Raw genomic sequence first — 20,955 nt, 5'->3', positions numbered from 1 at the left:
TCAATCACTTCATCTTAAAATCAACTTAAAAATGGCAAAGACTTTAAAAATGTAAAAAAATACAATAACTCCCAAGCATGGAAAGGACCTTGGACAATGGACTTAGGGACTCATTAGGACCCTTGCAAGAGACCTTGGACAATTATTTGACCTGAACATGGAAGGAGCACTCAAGACTCAAGAAGAATTGTAATCTTTTATGTGCTTTCTAGTTTAGGACACAATGCACACACAAGGCTTTCTCTTGAGCTACCTGACAATGAAACCATTTATTTCCGCACTCTCGTGTACTTTACATGTACCCCTCCCCTTTCAGATGTATGCTTTTACTTGCTTTCTTTATTATTGCTTGCTAGCTATCCCTTAGGCATTATGAACGATCACTCTTTCAAAATCAATAAGCAAACCCTTGATCCAACGTCAAGCGGACTTTCTTAAATCAAACTTAAAAACACAATAAAATATGATTAGAATTGTACGCTACGAGCCTTAAGTGGTAAAGAAGGGATGAGAATGAAGTTTTCCTACACTCGTTCTGAATGCTTCAAACACAAGATGCTTGGCTTGGTAGTTTAAGGTATTCACCTTTATCCATAGTCTTTAGTGCAATCCAAAATCAATAACACTTTCTCAAAACGTAAAAACAATTCAACGCATTCAAACCTTTTGTTTGTGCCTTAGGGCGTCACCATCGAAAACCTTCTTCAAGGTAACAAAATTAACAAACCAAACAACATTTTATACCCACGAACTACGGGACTCTGATTTCTCGCTTCAACAAGTGGGCATACATAGCCACAAGGATCCAATCCTTGGCGAGCACACTAATTTAAAATCTACCTCCACTCCGTAAACCTTTGGTAAACAAACATTTCGATAAACAACATCCATTTAAGCGCAAACATCCTAGATGGTTCCCATGGAGTACCATGGATGTGAGGGGTGCTAATACCTTTCCCTTGCATAACCGACTTCCAAACCTGTTCGTGGTTTCAATGACCATTCTTTGGGGTTTTCTCGATATTTTCCCTTTCCTTTGGAATAAATAAAAATCGATGGTGACTCTGTATTTTTCGCGTAGCGACAACACTTATTTATTTTCTTTTGCTATTTTATTTTATTTATTAATTATTTTAAATAAGTAAATAAATAAATGGTAATTAATATGAATATTTCAAACTAAAAACCTTTGATTCAACATCAAGTGACATTTTCAAAATTCATCATCTTTTGACCGATTTAGAATCAATGCAAATCAAACTTCGATACATATCGAGTGCATTTTCTAGATCAAAATTAAAATACCTAATCATTTTTAATATATTTTCACCAATAAGACGAAAAATGAACAATTTTGTGTCTACTACTCTTTTCCTCGATTGTCTGGATATGAGTCGTATAGCTCGACCATCTAAGCATTCGTCATCCGTTTAAAACTTCCAACCTTCATCTTAAACCTCTTTCGTAATTAAAGCTTAAGTAAATTTATTTTCATAATAAATCGAACGAAAAAGGAACAGTTTGGCGTCTACCACTCTTTTTCCCGAATACTTAGATACGAGTCGTATAGCTCGGCCATTCGAGTACTCGTATTCCATTCAAAATACCTTAATCATATCTAACCCTTTTACAATTAATTGGGTGAAAAGGGAACGGTTTAGTGCCTACTACTCTTTTCCTCGATTGCTTTGATACGAGTTGTATAGCTCGACCATTCGAGCATTTGTCATCCACTCAAAAACAAACTTCAACTAATCAAACTTGTCTTTTTTTCTCGCCCCGCGTGATCGAAAACCTTTTTTTTACAAAAGAACATTATTTAGACCATTCTACAGTAATACAAACAAACATTTGTGCCTCCAATTGCGAGCATACAAGCAACATCTAACCGCTACAATAGAATCTAAACATTCATTCAATAAAATAAACCAACCAATACGTAGTTTTTTACGAAGAACTATGTAGCTTTAGATTCCTCATCACATCTGAGGATATGTAGGAGCAAGACCCGCAATCTTGTCAAACACCTTAATAAAAACCTTCCCGTGACCCATTTTCTTTTCCTTTTTGAACTTTTAATCAATCGAAGAAAACAAATGAATGAAAGCTAACATTCTACTCGCAAGTCTAACTAAATGGTTTTCATTGAGTACAAAAGATGTGAGGGGTGCTAATACATTCCCCTTGCATAATCGACTCCCGAACCCGAATTCGGTTGCGAAAACCATTTTCTTTTTTTAAGGGTTTTATCGATATTTTCCCTTTCCTTTTATAATAAATAAAACCCGTTGGCGACTTTGTTATCATCTTGAGTGTGCAAGCACTTCAGGTTACATTTTTCGTGTCACGGCAGATTGAGGGTATTCAGGGCAAAAGGTAAAATTAACATAATAAAAAGTAGGACATGAGGTATATGAGCATTTATCCTAACACACAGAATTGACTCTCGAAATCGAATACGCGAAAAACATAGTAAGTTATAGAAAATAGACAAAACTTTGTATAACACTTACTTTCATAGCATATGTACTATCTCAGATGAATAATTCGTCTGCTTTTACTACCCTTAACTATTCATATGAAAACTCGTATTTTTAGCACATATATGCGACTTTCTTAACCAAGAGAGAGACGCCTTGTTAGTGTGTTTACTGGTGAATTTGGTCAACAAAACAAGTTTCTATTAATACTTAAAGAATCAAACTCAAAAATATCCTGGAACATATTTGTGTGAATTATAGTTTTTGAACATGTTGTTGTCGAAATCGAAAAGTAATGTTTGAAAGATAATGATCCGAACTTAAGTGAAATCGAAATGTAAAAGCTTTGCAAATAAAGTGACTGAAATTGAAATGCAAAGATTTAAAGGTAAAATGATAGAAAATAACTTGAATGCAGTAGTAACTTGAATGTAAAATGCTTTGAATTCATAAAAGTGGAACGCATACGCACATATTTTCTCACTCATTTCTCAATACGCAGATACTTTAAGTCTGCAGGATTTTTAGTACAATTGTAGACCTCTATAAAAGTAATGAAAATCTCTTACGGGGTGTGAGGGGACTAGATGTACCATTGTTTGATAAATGGAACTATTATATATTTTTGTGTCAATTTTCTTTAATGCACTTTAGTTTTCCAACAATGTCGTTCATTCGTTCATCATATTTTCCGAAAAAATAAAAGGAACCATAACATCTGTAAAATAATTAAAAAAGTGTGAAAACCTAATTCATCCCCCATCTTAGGCGCACTCAATACTTACATCTAACCTTAAGCGTACAAAGCTAGGCTCATACTATTTGCAGGACCCCACATACTACAAGTATGTTGTGGGGGCATTGTAATATGCTACCATCGTACGCCCTGAAATTAGCTTCTATGTCAAAAAAGCATGTCAGTTCCTATCTCAACCACTAGAAAGTCATTGGATTGCAGTCAAACAAATCCTCAGGTAGCTCAAAGGTACTCTTTATCATGGTTTACTTTTCACTCCAACTAATAATCACAAACCACTCCCTATTAATGTCTTCTTTGATGCAAATTGGGGTTCGAACCCGGGTGATAGAAAATATACATTAAACTCTTGTGTATATTTGAGTATAAACTCAGTTTCTTGGTGGTCTAAGAAAAAAATCCTAGTGGCAAGATTTAGTACTGAAACAAAGTATATGAGTATGGCAAATACAACAAGAGAGGTACTTTTGCTTCAGTCCCTTATTGAAGAACTCAAAGTGCTTACCCTCACTCTTGTCCTATATTGTGATAATCAAAACATTATGACTCTCTCTCACAATCATGTTCTCCATGCCAAAACTAAACACACAAAGTTGAACATTTTCTTTCTTAGAGAGAAGGTCATCAACAAGACACTCCTAGTCAAACACATTTCTGCCACTCACCAATAAGTTGATATTCTCACCAAACATTTGTTATCTTTAAATTTTTTTGATCTCAGAGATCAACTCAAGACTATGGATAAGTCAACATTGACTTAAGAGAAGTCAACGTAGACTATTGGCAAAGGCGCTCACCATTTGAGAAAAAAATATTAGAATATACTAACTGTGGTATAAAATAATTATTCTTTATAAAAATATAAACTAATTTGCAGTAAACTTAATGATGCAATTAGAACAATTATAATTATAAAGTTGTTTGTTACACCGAATGCATGCAAGCAACTTCGCTATATTACCTTTGCTAAAATTTCAATAATCTAATAATCATTTTCTCTCTCACTCTCTAAATTCAATGATAAACCATTCTTCATCCTCTTTGATTTTCTATCAAAACATAACTTTTTTGTATTTTTAAACTTTAGGGTGCAGAGTATTGGATTCGGTCCCAACCCGTTTTTTTGTTGGAGCAAGTCAAGATTTTGGGTCGGTCACATATTCTATGCTGTCCTTAATTTAAATTTAAATTTAAAATAGAGAAGAAAGGAAGAAAAGAAAACAAAGGGAACTTCGTCACCTTTTGTTTAGAAGCTGAGAGTGTTGAGCCGCTTCTTCGTTGGAAGCTTCAATGTCGGGAGGAGGACCATCTCGCTCCGCCGGCAAACGCCCCTTTCAGGAAGACGATGACAATTCCAATCAAAATCAACCGTAATTTTTCTCCTTCCTCTTCTCAACTCTCAAACCCTAATCCTAATTAAACCTACATGATTTTATCCATTTTATTGTCACATGCTGTATATATGTTTCCTTTTGTTGGATTTTTCTTCAGATTGTTATGTTGAGTTTCTTGCACTTGATTTTGTGATAGTTGATTTGAATTTATTAATTTATCATACAGACCAAAGAGGATTAGGTTTCCAAAGAAAAAGAAAGGGAGTCAAGTAGATGTAGTAGTGGAGCAAGTAATTGTTGAGGAGAATGTGAATGACTTGTCGAACCCTGTTGTTGCTGCCAAAGAGCGGGTGAAACGCAGGAATCAAATTACTGCTGAGCTCCTGAGTGAGGAGAATGGAGGTATCTCAGTATCGGCTGCTGAAGTGACTTATGAGGTTTGTTTTTTAGGTTTTTCTTTGAGTTATTATTACATTGATAGATGCTAGTAATGTTCTTAGCAAAAGATTGAAATTGACTTCCTGCAGAATGAATTATTTGAATTTTGAACAAATTGATAAAAAAAAGGTTATGGTGATCGGTAACTAACCAATTTGCAAAAAATGGAGTTAGTAATAATCTAGAGTAGATTGTCGTAATTAGATTATTGTTCATATAGTGTAAAGACAATATGAGTATTGATGAATGAATTATTCATTTTCTGGATAGAACATTATGAAGAAAGTTGATCCATGCAACCGACCCCACATAGTGGGATAAGACTTGGTTGTTGTTGTTGTTCTTGCACTTTGATGTTACTTGGGAATTTGAATTTTCAGCAATTGGAACGTTTCACAAATTGGCAATGCTTGGGAATAATATTTTTTTTCTAAAATAATTTCTATTTGTTGTATGGAGTGTTTGTAATGGATTCTAGTAGGCCTAAATTATATGCTTGTGAAGTTTGTAGCCAGTTGGTTTTTGTTCAAATGCATTTCTCGCACTGTGATTCTCTCCTAAATTGGCAGTAATTTTATAGTCAATTTGTTTCCATATTCATGTGTTTTTGGGTTCATATAAAGTATAGGCAAGCAAGCAGTGATTGGTAATGTGTGTTGGCAGGATAATGAGGATTTTGTTGATGATGGGATTCAAATTGAGCCTTTCAACCTCGATAAAGAAAGGGAAGAAGGTTATTTTGACGCATCCGGAAATTTTGTTGAATATGTAAGAGATAATGAGATTAAGGTGAGGTATTTCTATTTTCTAGTATTTTTCATATTCTATTCATGACTATTTCTTTTTTAATCTATTAATAAGTTGTCAAGGATTCTTGCAGGATGCATGGCTTGATAATATTGAGGTTGATCCTAGATATGCTGAATTAAGCTCTGCAACAAAAAATGATGAAGAGGAGGAGGTCCAAGAACTTTCTTCTAAAGATGTGGCAATCATGAAGAGGCGCATTGCAAATGTTCTTGAATCAGAGGAAACAGTATGTTCTATCATTCAATTTATTCTTAGATCTGATTGATTGAAGAGAATAAGCCAATGCTTTTGTAATTCGTGAAAACAAAAAATATTTTCTCAAACCAAACAAACCCTTAGTTTATTGTTTTGTGATTTGTTGTCTTTGTTATATTGAAGCATCATTATAGAATGCGACATTTATTTGCTTTCTGTATGGCAATGGAGTTTCTTGTTGAGAGAATTTTTACAATATTTAGTGGTTAGTTTATTCTCTAAATGTATAAAGAATGTGTAATTTTGAAGTTGGAACAAGGGACTGGCGAAAATGAAAAAAGTGGTTGTTGTAAATTCCGTAGCAGGCTATTCAATGTCACTTTCAACCAGACTTGTTAGGGCTTCATAAACCCGACTTGTTAACCCGACAGATAAAAGAAGCAAATTATTGTGGTAGGAAGTTATAGCTAGCTTGTAACTAACTATCATTGTTAATTTTATATAATATTTAATTGCTTTCTCTTAAAGTCTTGCCATTGGAAATCACTATAATTGGCGATAGATATTATGTACATATTTACATTTTACATTTATTTTGTTAAGGGATGTTGAAGGTCATTTGTTGGTTTGTTTTGATTGATATTTTGTTTCCAATAGGTCTTGCAAGGTTTGAGAAGGTTAAAAGGTAGCGGTGATAGAAAGACAAAAATGTCCGGTGAGACTAAGATTGTGTTTGACCAGCTAACTGAGGATGCTATGAAGCTTATGGAGAATGGTGAATACAGTAAGTCATTCTCATTAGGTTCTGTAAATAATATCCATGGTTAATACATGTATTCATTATGGTAGCCTGATGGGACCCTTTATGTTTTCCAGTTTCTTGTGTTTTCCTTATGTTCGTCCGTTTGTGTTTCTTGTAGATGTTTATCATGAAAATAAAGAGGTTTTTGAGCGCGAAGCAGGTTAGTGTATTATATAATGCATTTGTTATATTTTTATTATGTTGTGACACTTTATTAGCATGATGGAATATGCTGCCTAAAATTCATAACTTTATATAATTATTAACTGATCAGCTATGTCTTTTGATTACATAATTCTATTCCACTTATGTTCATATCATGGCCGTGATTTTTAATGAAATATGCTTCCCTATCATCATATATTATGATAGCAATAAAACTATTTTTTTGAACCATCTTATTAAGCCCAATATTTAAGGGAGATTGGTCCTCGGCAATATTTAATCTCATAATTTTTCCTGTCTCTTCTTTCATTAGTTATGATATCCACATATAGCTTTACAAGGAATATGACACCTGTTTCCGTGGGAGCACTAATTGCAAATGCTTATGCCTTTTTACAATCTCTCTTTTTCAGAAGGATATGAGAAATTAGCCAGGGTAAGAGGAGAAGGCACATCCATGGACACTCCAAATCCACCTTTGGCTAGTGCTGATGATTTTGATATGTTTGCTGCTGATGATGAGCATGCTGCCACTGAACCATCTACAGTTGAAAATAATGCAGTTAGTGAACCACCATCAGATGCCATTGCTTCTGGTACAGAGGGTAAAACATCGCCTCTATAAGCTTGACATCTGAACTGGAACTTTTTTTTGTGCTGAATTTTATCTTTAAACTTTTAATAACTGGTTCTACTTTTCTTTCTAGGCGGAGCTTTGCAGAGCGATTATGTGTATGACGAATCTTCTGGGTACAACTTTTCTCATACTTTTTTGGAAATAATCTAAAATGGTCTACATTATTCACCTATGTTCTAATGCTGTAAAAATTCATTTAGAACTCATTTCTTCTTTTCCTTGATGCATTCTTTTATAAAAAAATTATGCTGAAAACTCAATCTGACATCAATTCGTTAAATGGTCCAGGTATTATTACAGCAGCAGTTTGGGCTATTATTATGATCCAAATACAGGGCTTTATTGCTCTGAAGAAACAGGGAAATGGTATTGTATATTGATGATTCATCTTAGTGCATGTCATGCGTCATTTTTTATATTTGTAGTATCTTTATTAGCCATCTGAACACATGCCTTTAGACGTGAATGCTTTGCTTCTTTGTTTAAATCCTAATCCTATTCTGGTTAGATAGATAATCTTATATAATATAGGAAACTATATCAAGAAACATTTATAATTTTGCTTTACTTTAAGCTTGATCTTGGGTCAAAATTGAAAGACACACGAATGATTCTGCTTGTGGTAGACCAAGATTCTGCTTATATCTATCTTTTAACTCAGGCTCTTGAATTTTTGGATTCCATGTTGGGTGGACCTTGTAAAAGTAGCTGGATAGTTTTTTATATTATAAATGAGGTATTGCAGACCTCAAACCATGTAGAATCACACGAGTGGCAGAGTTCTCCCTCTAGAGTTTTAACATTTTTGTATTTCTAGGATTCAATCTTGAGAATTCTGGTTAAACTTTACGAGATTGTCATTTCATTCAAGCGCTCTTGAGTAGTACTAGTAGAAGTAGATGTATAGTTTAGTAGTAGTTGTTTAGTTTAGTTACTGCATTCTGTGGTGGACTCATTCTTGGTCTTATTGCTGACTGGAAATGTTTATTTTTGTTTTAATACAGGTACTCATTTAATGAGGAGACTGGCAGCTACGACGAAGTTAATGAGGTTGCCACCAATTCGAGTTGAGGGACCTGTTTCAGAAGAGTATACAGACAATTTATAGCATATCATTTGTACAGACAGTATGTGGGGGCACCTTGTACTTGTTTAGATGCTTACTGCCAGCAGTTTTTCTTCCTTCCTTTACCTCTTTAAGGTTGCTGATGTGTAATGACCAAAAAATCACCTAAATTGATCCCTTGAAGTTAGGAACGATAAACACTTTCCCGTAGCATACTTCTGCGTCGGTATTCCAATGGAAAAAACCTTGTGATCGTGCTGGATGCGCCCTGGAAACCCCGTGTCTACAAAAACAAACATAGCAGTTGTCAGTTTACACATCAAATTCCTAATCTATTTTTGTACGTGCAACTGGATAATTGTTTTTTGGTGTCAAACTTAATGTGTCAGCCTGCGGTGGGTACTAGACACTCTTCAAACTTAATGTGTCAGCCTGCGGTGGGTACTAGACACTCTTCAAACTTAATGTGTCAGCCTGCGGTGGGTACTAGACACTCTTCAAACTTAATGTGTCAGCCTGCGGTGGGTACTAGACACTCTTCAAACTTAATGTGTCAGCCTGCGGTGGGTACTAGACACTCTTCAAACTTAATGTGTCAGCCTGCGGTGGGTACTAGACAACCAAGTTTTATTCATTAAGCATATTAATCACTCTTTATTAGTGTGAAAGTATTATACAATTGTTACAGCGCACTAATTTTATTATGTTATATGGAACAATCTTAATACATTAAATAATTGCAATTAATATAATCACTTAGAATTATATTTTTACTTTCTTTTACAATATTTTGCCTACCCAACCCTGTCAACACCTCTTTGATAAAGACAGTCTTGATATGCAAAAACAGAGAATTCCCGGTTCCTGGTTTATCGGATTATGCTGTTTATCTTGGGACTGTTTACTGGTCCACACAATTCCGAGGATACAGCTATATTTTTTTGGATAACATGAGGAGAATAGAACTGAATCAAAATAGAGAATAACTTTATCAAAAAGTAGAATAAAGGTATCATTGCTTTACACCGTTATCTGTAGTTATTATTAAACATATATATAATTTAAGAGTTTGGTTGTGTCAAAATTTATATATATGTATAGTTAAGTTCAGTTAATATCTTAAACAAAAGTTTTAGTATGATATAAAACGTTTACATTAATAATAATTATGATCCTACTTTATTATGTACTAATTTATTTACTTAGAAAATATTTAGAAAAATATAATTATATGCATGTAAAAAAATGTGTATAAATTAATTTGATTATAAAAATAATAATTTTTAAGAAATAGTAACTTTTATCATGAGTACAACAATGACATTTAAAATGTCACATTTTTATTACTAAAATAAGATAATTTACAGTAATTTTTGATTTATTAAATAAATATAGTAATGTAATACTAATATCTTATGAGGCTTGATTTATTATTATATTCTAATCTAATTTATTTTCTGTTGGTGTCTATCTCACGCATAATCACCACCTTCTTCAAATTGTATATCTGAAAAAAATGCAAACAGTACCTAATGTATATGGCACCTCACTTTCTAAAATCGAACCATATGTATGCGTGGAACCCTAAAGATTCCGATTGATTTTCGCATCCATCACCATACCGAAGCTCAGATTCTAATCAATGGCGGAGGAAAGTGGAGAAATCAATGGCGGTTTCTCGATGGACTCAACCGAATCACGCTGGGTTTTCCAGGAAGATGACGAAGATGAAGATGTTTCTGATATAGAAGAATACGACGCCGATTTGAGATTGAGAGGACGCACTACTGTAGTGGATTCCGAAGATGAGGATAACCTTGAACAAAAACTCATACGCACTGGTCCTCGAATCGATTCGTTCGACGTTGAGGCTCTTGATGTTCCTGGTGCTCCTAGAAATGATTATGAGGTCCTTCCTTTTTCTCTGTAGAGGAAATTTGTAGTTTCTTTTTTTGCTTTTTTGTTACTAATTTTAGAGTGGAGTGTGGAATTTTGATGAGTTGTACTAAATTGTAATGCTAGTTTATAAGGTATTTCGTTTTTCAAAGATGGTAATTGTGATTGAGTAGAGTTTAGCTATGAAGCACGAATCCTGACATGACACTGACTTGGTAATAATTTGAAAAAAATGAATAAATTAAACTAATCGCTAGGGTCTGGGTCGGTGTCCGGACACTGACACCGACACCGACACGCCTTTTTTTAGAGGTGTCGATGCTACAAAGGAGTTTAGTTAGTTGTATTGTATGTAATAGCTAGAAAATATTTTGGTGTCAATTTTTTTGAATGGATATCCATGAATGTGTGTGGAACCTTATATTTGTTACTTTGTTACTTTGTTAATTTGTTAATTGAGTATGATAAGCTGGTTATAATCCATAAATGGAAAGTAAGGAGAAGAAAAATATGTATGAAATTTAACATGGTTCAACCTACAGCCTACATTCAGAGGTATTAAAGAGAGATAATTTACACTATGATTGGTGAAGATTAAACGAGTATCAAGTATTTGCTCAATGTTCTAAATCACGTGTTCTGATTCACTATAGTGTGTCTTATTTTTTTTAGATAAATAGAAACTAACTAGTGATTTTATAATACAGCTACTTTGTAATGTTTATCGTCTAATGATGATGCTCACTTCTATTGTTTTTGGAAGTTGATCCTTCATCCTTTTGTTTAGTTTATGGATTATAAATCTACTCCATAATTAACTGATGCATTGTATAAGGCTTGTGCTCACCCTTTAAAAACCTCGTACTACTCATTCATAAGAGTATAAAGTTGTAAAATGTAGTGAAACATAAAAAATCTATATATTAATGTTAATGCTTTTTGTCTTCATAATGTATTACAGGACATAAGTGTAGGAAAAAAAATTGCGTTGGCTTTTCAGACTCTTGGTGTTGTCTTTGGTGATGTTGGAACAAGTCCATTATATACATTCAGTGTTATGTTTAGAAAGGCCCCTATAAATGAAAATGAAGACATTCTTGGAGCATTATCACTTGTCTTGTATACTTTAATCTTGATTCCCTTGCTGAAATATGTCCTGGTTGTTCTGTGGGCCAATGATAATGGAGAAGGTATATTAAACTAATTATTCTAAAATGGCTTTAATTTGTATACATTGTCAATGTAAAACTTTTTTACGCATGCATCCAATCAAATCACACCATAGTGTCACATGTAGATATTTGTGGAGACACTTTAGGAACTAACTTAAGAAAGTGACACTATAATGTGATTTAATTGGATACACATGTAAAAAAGTTTTACACCGTCGGTCAATGCATAGAAATTAATCTCTTCTAAAATAAACCATTAATATTACTGGCCTTTCTCTCTCTCTCTGACTATTATAGTATTCTGCTAATTATGTCCTCAATACCATAGTTGTTTTTGAACTACTGCAGGTGGTACTTTTGCGTTATACTCCTTGATTTGTCGTCATGCTAAGGTGAGTCTTCTCCCCAATCAGTTGGCATCAGATGCCCGTATATCAAGCTTTAGGCTAAAGGTGCCATCCCCTGAGCTCGAAAGGTCATTAAAAATCAAGGATAGACTTGAGGGTTCTCTAACTCTAAAGAAGACTCTGCTGATATTAGTGCTTGCTGGTACATCCATGGTGATTGCTAATGGTGTTGTAACACCAGCAATGTCAGGTTATTAACTGCTATTACTTTATTTTGCCAAAAATCTGGTGTTATTGATACCTTGTTACTTGTGTTTGTGGACAATCAGTGTTTTCATCACCATTTCACTACCGTGTTTAGTGTTTTCTTTTGTATAATAATTCTCACTTTCTATCTATGTCTTGTTGCAGTATTGTCATCTGTTGGTGGTTTAAAAGTTGGGATAGATGCAATCGAGCAAGGTATTACATTAACCTATATATAACCAGGGCTGGTCCAAGGCAGTGAAGTAAGGGCTTTTGGCCTCAACAAAGTTTTTTCTGTTATTGACTTTTTATAGAAAAAAGGGAAGGCCCCTCATGATAATAAAAAGCCCAACTTTAAGGTCACTCATTTCAAACGCCTCTCTCAAAAATTGCTTCAGGCCTTTCTCACTGTTGGGCGGCTCTGTCTGTAATATAATAGTTATTGATACTTAGATTTGACATTGTTGCCATCAAGGCCAATTTTAGATGTAAATATCTGGTGACATCCAACAATCAACTTCCCTTGAGGAAGAAGAAGATGGTCCGAATTCCCATACTTTTAGGTTTTGTTTGGGAGTAAGGAGGGGAAGGGAGGGGATAATTTTGAAAAAAGGGAAGGATATAGTGGAAAGAATTGAAGGATTCGGGTAGGAGGATTGTGGAGGGTTTATTTTTATTATAAAACAAAATCCCCCTAGTTTGGGGGAACTCGAATTTTATATTAGATGATGAGGGTTTTGGAGGGCTTACATAAAGTTTTCAAATATATTTTATGCAGTTATAATATTCTAAAATTAAAAATATAGTAGTAATAAACATTCATTTATTATTCTATTCAAAAGCATAATTTCAAAAAATGTTAAATATTTCTATATTTTTTACTTCAAAACCCTTCCCCTAAAGCCCTCTCTTCCCCTCCCCTCCAAACACGCTAACAAAGCCTTAAGTGGGTGTGTTTCTTCTGTAATAGCCTGGCATTACTTGGGGAAGGAAAACACTCCACATGCAGTCTTAAGAATGAATATAGAAGTCAAGGACCCTAGATGTCGGAAAAGACTAAGGAGGCTTAGCTTGATTATGAAAATGAACGATAAGCCCGTTTCCCGTGTTGACACAACTCACAAGACAAAGTTGATATATTGGGCAAGTTTGGCACCAATTTATGCAACTTTGCAAAGCCGGGGTAACACGGTTTAGCATATATTAGAAGGGGAAATTTATGTTACTACAACAATACGGACGAGTGGTGAGTTGGTAGAGGTCATTAGACTTGCATATGATGATGCTAATCATTTGACCTCAACTCCAGTTCTACAGCATTTACTATGTTTACATGATAACACACAAGCATAACTGTCCTATATACACCTGATCTCTAACAATTTACAACAAATATTTACTACTGCAGTCTATTAACTTGGTACGAGAGAATGGAAACCTTTTTTGTTTTAGTTTTGTTTCTGAGAGGGTTAGATAGGTGGGCGTATTAATAAGCTGAGTTGATTTATAAGTTATGGTTTGGTCATTTCTATAGCTGCATTAATCTTTTCTCCATTTTAACTATGCAGATGAAGTGGTGATGATTTCAGTTGCTTGCCTGATTGTTTTGTTCAGTGTACAAAAGTTTGGAACGAGTAAAGTGGGACTTGCAGTTGGACCCGCTTTGTTCATATGGTTTTGTTCTCTTGCGGGTATTGGGATATACAATCTTGTCAAATATGACAGAAGTGTCTTGAGGGCATTTAATCCTATTTATATCTACTATTTCTTCAAGAGGAACACAACTAAGGCATGGTATTCTCTTGGGGGCTGTCTTCTGTGTGCAACTGGTAAACAAAATACACAGGATCTTGAAACTGGGGATGTATAACATAGTTTAGATTTTATCTTGCCAGTTAGGTAGATTTGGCTCAACTGCTATTGTGTTTTTATTTGTTTAGATACAATGCATTGCTAGCAATTACGATTGTCACTGTCTAAGTTTTCTCACAATCACTTTTTATTTGAATATGCAATATGAATGTAACTATTGCTGTACACAACCTGTACAACTATTTATTAAAATTCCCAGTGAACTGTGTTGCAGGTTCTGAAGCCATGTTTGCAGATCTTTGCTACTTTTCTGTACGATCAGTGCAGGTAAACTCATACTAGTATTTATTAGAGTATCGTGCTTCTTTCATATCTTTTATATCCTTTGTCTTCCTGTGTACTAACATGTGATACTTGATGGTGCTAATTTGCAGCTTACATTTATCTTTCTTGTTTTGCCGTGCCTGCTACTGGGTTATTTGGGTCAAGCTGCATACCTTATGGAAAACCATGCTGATGCTGGTCAGGCCTTTTATTCTTCTGTTCCGAGTAAGTGTTGACAATATTATTCTTTACATGGGTTGTATTTGCAATTTATCCCGCTTTACAGTTGGCTGTTTCAACAAATTACAGGATTTTCAAGTAATACTATTCTCTATCTGCAGGTGGTGCATTCTGGCCAACTTTCCTTATTGCTACCATTGCGGCACTTATTGCAAGCCGGGCTATGACAACAGCAACATTTTCATGTATAAAGCAATCAACTGCACTTGGTTGCTTCCCTCGTCTTAAAATCATTCACACCTCCAGGAAATTTATGGGGCAGATCTATATCCCTGTCCTAAACTGGTTTCTCCTGGCTGCTTCGCTGGTGCTTGTCTGCTCTATATCCAGCATTGATGAGATTGGAAATGCCTATGGTAATGATTGTTTTAATGTTTTTGGAAAATGCTACATGTGCCTCTAGGGCACGTGTTAAGAATCACAGTATAGAAATATTGTTTTAATAGCGTCCATTCTATTCTTTTAAAGTTAAAAAATATTTTTTAATATAAAATTTGTAGTTTTAGATTTACTTAAACACACATCCTTAAGGAGCAAGTTAGCAAGGCCTAATGTTTTTTTATATATGCAGATAATCTGTAAATTATATCAGCAATATATACGGTGCTTGTGATAATGTTAATATCACGTTTTTGTTGAGGTCCACACTTGTGATTTGCTTAGAGAAGCCCATGCATACTGAGACTTTTAAGTTTAAACCCTATTGTATTGTTGCCCTGTTTTTTGAAAAGCTGGATTAAGCTAGGAACAATGTACAATTGTCAATCTGTGTATATATTTACGAGGTAGTAGTTTTTGCTATAATTTTATTTCAAATGGGTATGGTCACATTTCTGTTGAATTTACGGAAAACACTTCATCTTGAACTTTGAATTTGTGAAATGAATAGATCTTGTCCATAATAATTTGATTTGACAATCTAGATAGGGGGACCGTGGTTGGAAAGTTTAGCTTTCTTTGGCTTTTGGGCACTCAATTTAGTTTTCATTATATTATGTTATTCTGTATTATTAATGAATTCATATTCAACTTTTTCCTTTTTCCACTTTCAGGAATTGCTGAGCTGGGCGTGATGATGACAACCACTGTTTTACTAACCGTTGTTATGCTTCTTATATGGCAAATACACATTATCATAGTGTTGTGTTTTGCAGTAGTCTTCTTGGGATTGGAGTTGACTTTCTTTTCATCTGTTCTGTTGAATGTGGCAGATGGAAGTTGGATAATTTTGGTCTTTTCTGTAATAATGTTTCTGATAATGTATATATGGAATTATGGAAGCAATCTCAAGTATGAAACTGAAGTAAAGCAAAAACTGTCAATGGATTTGATACGAGAATTAGGGTCTAATCTTGGGACAATACGTGCTCCTGGAATTGGTTTGCTTTATAATGAGTTGGTCAAAGGAATACCAGCAATTCTTGGACATTTTCTGACTACACTTCCAGCAATTCACTCCATGATCATATTTGTGAGTATCAAGTATGTTCCGGTTCCTGTGGTACCTCAAAGTGAAAGGTTCCTTTTCCGGCGAGTTTGCCTCAAAAGTTATCATATATTTCGTTGTATTGCCAGGTATCTAACTCTTACTATCTGCTTTGCATCCATCACTTTCATTTTTGTCCTAGCTTCTAACCAGAAATGGAGCTCCTAAATACTTCTTTTACACCCAACTTGTGCAGTAGCTTCATGTATATCACTTCAAGGGGTTCATTTATTGAAAAAGTTAATAATGTATGCTGTTATCATTTAATAAAAAGTTTTTTTTATCTGTGCTTTCATCTCAACAGATATGGTTACAAAGATGTTCGAAAAGAAAATCACCAGACTTTTGAGCAGATGCTGATTGAGAGCCTAGAGAAGTTTATACGCCGTGAGGCTCAGGAGAGATCACTAGAAAGTGATAGGGATGAAGATGATTCAGAGGATGAGTACTCTAGCTCTAGAGTTCTAATTGCTCCAAATGGTAGTGTTTACTCACTTGGGATTCCTCTTCTTTCTGGTTTTAAGGATACAAACACCTCTGTTTTAGAAGCAAGCACATCAGAGGTTTTAAGCAGCACAACCTCCGAGTCGTCGGTGTTTGATGCCGAGCAGAGTCTTGAGAGGGAGCTATCTTTTATTCGCAAAGCTAAAGAATCTGGAGTTGTTTATCTTCTTGGTCATGGGGATATAAGAGCAAGGAAGGACTCTTGGTTTATCAAGAAGCTAGTAATAAACTATTTCTACGCCTTCTTAAGAAAGAACTGCAGGAGGGGGATTACAACTTTAAGTGTGCCCCATTCACATCTGATGCAAGTTAGCATGACTTACATGGTTTGAAAGTCAATTTTACAGCGCAATGGAAACAACAATTCAATTGGAAGCCACTGTGTGATAGCGGTGAATCTCGAAGGGTTTTATTTTGGAATGCACAGTTCAATTTGTTTTTGGTTGATCCTTTCTAGTTGTTTGGTCTTGCTCATCATCAGAAATCTTACTGATGTTTGTTGTGGCTGCGTCGGCCATCTTCATATACGGAATCCAAATAGGCTGATAAACATAAGAACAGATATGTTAAAAAAATCGATACTGACATTAAGTATACACATCTGTTAACAATTCCACTTCAATGTGAATGTACAACTATAGACACTGAGTCTTGTACAGTGGCATTGGCCCTTGGTTTTAATTTTAATTTATTAAGGTTCTCATAATTTCTTGTTTGCTTCCCATTTTTGTGAAACATTTTGACTGAAAGTCAAAAGAGTTCATATTTACTTTACATCTAAAATATTTGGATGATGTTTTCTCTGTATTTTGGTTTTTGATTTCACTGATTCTGGAGCGAAGTGCTTATTCATAAAATCTATGAATCACTATTTTTCTCATAATAAAATTTGGAGGGTGTAGATCAATGAGATTGTTATCACTAGTGGAAAATTGGAAATTGAAAATTGAAGTAATTCTCTCTTTTACGTCTCCATTATTCTATGGGTGTTTTTTCTTGGTGTGAATTATGTTCTTCGTTCTTAGTGTGAATTATGGGTGTTCATTTTTCTTCTTGAATGTATCTTCGGTCCAGCCACGGGTTTATACACCTTCTAATTGTGCTATAATCAATTGTGTTATTTCTAGTTCAACCCACCCTTCTAGTTGTGCTATAATCAATTGTTATTTCTAGTTCACCCTACCGCTGTGAAATCTTTTGGTGAGCACAACAGTTTTTTTTGTTGCTGCTGCTGTATTTTATCCCACACGCTCCAGCAACTAGCTTCCAGCATCGACCACCGCAGCCACATTTCAAGGTGTTTTCATCGTTTTGTTGGTGATTTTTCAACTACTTTTCTTCTTTAACCGCATGTAGATCGTCATGTCCGGCACCAGATCTGTTACCTCCTCTTCTTCCGCTTTCAGTTTCATTCCTTGTAAAGAATTGGTAGGTAGTGTTAATTATGCAGGTTGGGTTGCTGTCCAACGAAAGCTAATCGATTACTGACAAAAGTGGCCAATGTTGCTCAAACTTAGCTACAAAGACTTTTTCATTTAGATCTTGGATTCTTGACTCATGCACCACTGGTCATATGTTTGGTAACAAACTGCTTTTATGGTATTTGACTTATATGGACACACTCCCAAGTATTATTTTGGCTAATGGATCACAACCCAAATGTCAAGATATTGGTCAAACAAATCTCATACCCACATTTTCCTTAGACTTTGTGCTCTATGTCCATGATTGTATATTTAATTTAATATCCATCAATAAACTCACTTGTACCATACCTTACTCTAATACATTTTCTAATGTTTGTGTTCTTGTGTAGAATCAGAGTATTGGAATGACGATTGGAGTGAAGCATGAGTCTCAAGGTATATATTACCTTCCAACACCGAACACCTATTTCTTGTTCAGTCATCAAGTCTTTGTATGTTGTTTATCAACGTTTGAGACATTCTAGCCTTTACAAGTTACATCTAGTGGTTCAAAGTCTGTTAAAATTGTCTACTTTAGAGTCAGTCATATGGTAGTTTGAGAAACATACTAGGAATTTCTTTCTCGACAGAGTCAATAAAAGAGTTAGTCTCATCTTGCATTAGTTCATTATGATATTTGGGGTCTTAGATGTTGCTATATGCTTGAGTTATCAATATTTTGTTACTTTTATTAATGAATTTTCAAGATGCACTTGGATATTTTTAATGAAAAGACATTTGGATGTATTCTAAAAAATTTAAACTTTTTGCTCATAAGTAAACACACAATTTGGCACCCACATTAAAATTTTACAAAGTGATAACGCTTGTGAATATTTGTCTATCCCTTTTCAATCTTTCTTGACTTCACAAGAAATCTTCTATCATACCTCATGTGCTCATACTCCTAAAAAAACGGTATTATTGAGAGAAAGAATTGACACTTAGTTGAAATGACTCATACCATACTCTTTCATAATGATGTATCTCTCGTTTTTAAGGAGATGCAATCCTAAAAGCTTGCTACTTAATTAATCACTTGCCTTCCTCGGTACTCAATAATTAGGTATCACATTCTATTTTGTTCACCTAACAACATCTTTATTCTCTACACTTTGTGTCTTCAGATGCATATGTTTTGTTTATGACATTACTCAAGGTAAAAATAAACTTACTACAAAAATCCTCAAGTGTATCTTTTTCGACTACTCTCGTATGCAGAAAGGCTATTGATGTTATTCCCCAGATCTTCGTTGATACATTGTCTCTGTCAGTGTTCTTTTTGAGACCCGTCCTTTCTTCCCTTTTACACTTGAAGAGCCCAATAATTATGGTCAATCACAATCCTTCTCTATAGAGGTCTTAACTTTCCCTGTTGCATCAACACCTGTCTTTATCCCCACACCCGTCTCTATTATCACACTCAGAGGCCACGTCCACCACCTGTTCATCAAGACTCTTGTACTCTGATGGATTCTCATCATTCACATCCTACACAATAACTACCTATTTCTTTACGTAAAGGTAACAAGTCATCTTGAAATTCTGATCCTATTTATGTTTGTCATTTGTATTACCATCGATTATCTACACCTTATTATGATATTGTGGTTTTCTTAGATTCTGTGTCAATTCCTAAAATTACAAGTGAAGCTATGTCTCACCCTAGATGACGACAAACTATGATCGATGAAATGTATGCTTTACATTTCAATTATACTTTGGGATTTGGTTCCCCTAACTGATGGAAAAATATAGTGGATTGTCGATGGGTCTATACAATTAAAATTGAGCTTGGTGGAAAGATTGACCGTTTAAAAGTTTGTCTTATAGCGAAAACACATATCTCTTTTCTTGACTAATAATACACATTGTCTCTAGTTGCCAAGATCACATCTGAATGCCTTTTTCTTGCCTTAGCTTTTATTTATCAATGATCAATTCATCAACTAGACATCAAAAATACTTTTCTACATGATGAATTATAAGAGGAGGTGTACATGACATAACCACTAGGATTCAATGTTAGGGATGCTTCTCACATCATATGTCAACTTCGTCGATCTCTTTTATAGCTTAAAACAATCTTCACGTGCTTGGTTTGATAGGTTTATCATTGTGCTCCAAGAGTATGTCATGAGTAGATGTTAAGCTGATTACTCTGTCTTCTCTTTGCATTCTTCATAAACCACTTGGCTCTATCTGTTGGTCAATGTTGATAACATCGTCATCACTAATAATGATAAGGATAGCATTCAACGGTTAAAATAACATTTGTCTCTATACTTCCATACTAAAGATTTGGGACCACTAAAATAATTTTTTGGGATTTAAGTTGCTCAATCCAAGATTGGTATGGCTATTACTCAACGAAAATATGCTCTTGATATACTTGAGGAAACTAACTTGCTTGATTTTCGACCTAGTGACACTCCTATGGATCCTAACGTCAAGCTATTACCAGGTCAAGGGAGCCACTAAAAGACCCTGGTAGGTATCGACGTCTAATTGGAAAACTTAATTACCCCACATTGACCATACCAGATATTACATTGTTGTCAGTATGGTTGGCCAATTTCTAAATGATCCATGTGACGACCATTTGAACATTGTTCTTAAGTATATAAAGAGTGCGTCGGGTAGAGGATTACTTTATGAAAACAAGGATAACACCTAAGTCGTGGGTTATTCTGATCTTAATTGGACATGATCATTGTCTGATCGACGACCAACTTTAGGGTATTGTATTCTGCTTCTGCAAGGTCTAGTGCATAAGCA

At 34.7% G+C, this 20,955-nt stretch overlaps 2 protein-coding genes across 3 annotated transcripts; both read left to right on the top strand.

Moving 5' to 3' along the window:
* Nucleotides 1-4,222: 4,222 nt before the first annotated feature.
* Nucleotides 4,223-9,380, top strand: LOC127084652 (uncharacterized). Of its 2 annotated transcripts, none has more exons than XM_051025153.1 (10): nt 4,223-4,607; nt 4,798-5,008; nt 5,673-5,798; nt 5,890-6,045; nt 6,672-6,798; nt 6,935-6,976; nt 7,395-7,577; nt 7,689-7,731; nt 7,907-7,984; nt 8,623-9,380. In XM_051025153.1, exons 1-10 carry the CDS (start codon nt 4,528-4,530, stop codon nt 8,687-8,689), a joined length of 1,113 nt encoding a protein of 370 aa, XP_050881110.1. In that variant the 5' UTR covers nt 4,223-4,527; the 3' UTR covers nt 8,690-9,380. The 2 variants fall into 2 exon arrangements, with proteins under 2 accessions (XP_050881110.1, XP_050881102.1); XM_051025145.1 differs by having other exon boundaries at nt 7,395-7,586.
* Nucleotides 9,381-10,125: 745 nt separating this feature from the next.
* Nucleotides 10,126-17,417, top strand: LOC127084641 (potassium transporter 7). The gene is made up of 10 exons (XM_051025132.1): nt 10,126-10,593; nt 11,542-11,770; nt 12,101-12,349; nt 12,511-12,561; nt 13,914-14,174; nt 14,432-14,484; nt 14,592-14,706; nt 14,823-15,077; nt 15,774-16,296; nt 16,512-17,417. The coding sequence occupies exons 1-10, from the start codon at nt 10,327-10,329 to the stop codon at nt 17,041-17,043; spliced, it is 2,535 nt and encodes an 844-aa protein (XP_050881089.1). The 5' UTR covers nt 10,126-10,326; the 3' UTR covers nt 17,044-17,417.
* The last annotated feature ends 3,538 nt before the right edge of the window (nt 17,418-20,955 follow it).

The sequence above is a fragment of the Lathyrus oleraceus genome, chromosome 1, assembly GCF_024323335.1.
Source record: "Lathyrus oleraceus cultivar Zhongwan6 chromosome 1, CAAS_Psat_ZW6_1.0, whole genome shotgun sequence".
Lineage (NCBI taxonomy): Eukaryota > Viridiplantae > Streptophyta > Magnoliopsida > Fabales > Fabaceae > Lathyrus > Lathyrus oleraceus.
The sequence above is the reverse complement of the archived record's forward strand: the minus strand, read 5'-3'. Positions and strand labels throughout refer to the sequence as shown.

Excerpts from the sequence above, each read along its gene's own strand:
- LOC127084652 (XM_051025145.1), top strand. The coding sequence starts at position 4,528 with ATGTCGGGAGGAGGACCATCTCGCTCCGCCGGCAAACGCCCCTTTCAG. Across the intron at positions 5,009-5,672 it reads CTGCTGAAGTGACTTATGAG|GATAATGAGGATTTTGTTGA; the intron begins GTTTGTTTTTTA and ends GTGTGTTGGCAG. Across the intron at positions 6,799-6,934 it reads TATGGAGAATGGTGAATACA|ATGTTTATCATGAAAATAAA; the intron begins GTAAGTCATTCT and ends TGTTTCTTGTAG.
- LOC127084641 (XM_051025132.1), top strand. The coding sequence starts at position 10,327 with ATGGCGGAGGAAAGTGGAGAAATCAATGGCGGTTTCTCGATGGACTCA. Across the intron at positions 10,594-11,541 it reads CTCCTAGAAATGATTATGAG|GACATAAGTGTAGGAAAAAA; the intron begins GTCCTTCCTTTT and ends AATGTATTACAG. Across the intron at positions 15,078-15,773 it reads TGAGATTGGAAATGCCTATG|GAATTGCTGAGCTGGGCGTG; the intron begins GTAATGATTGTT and ends TTCCACTTTCAG.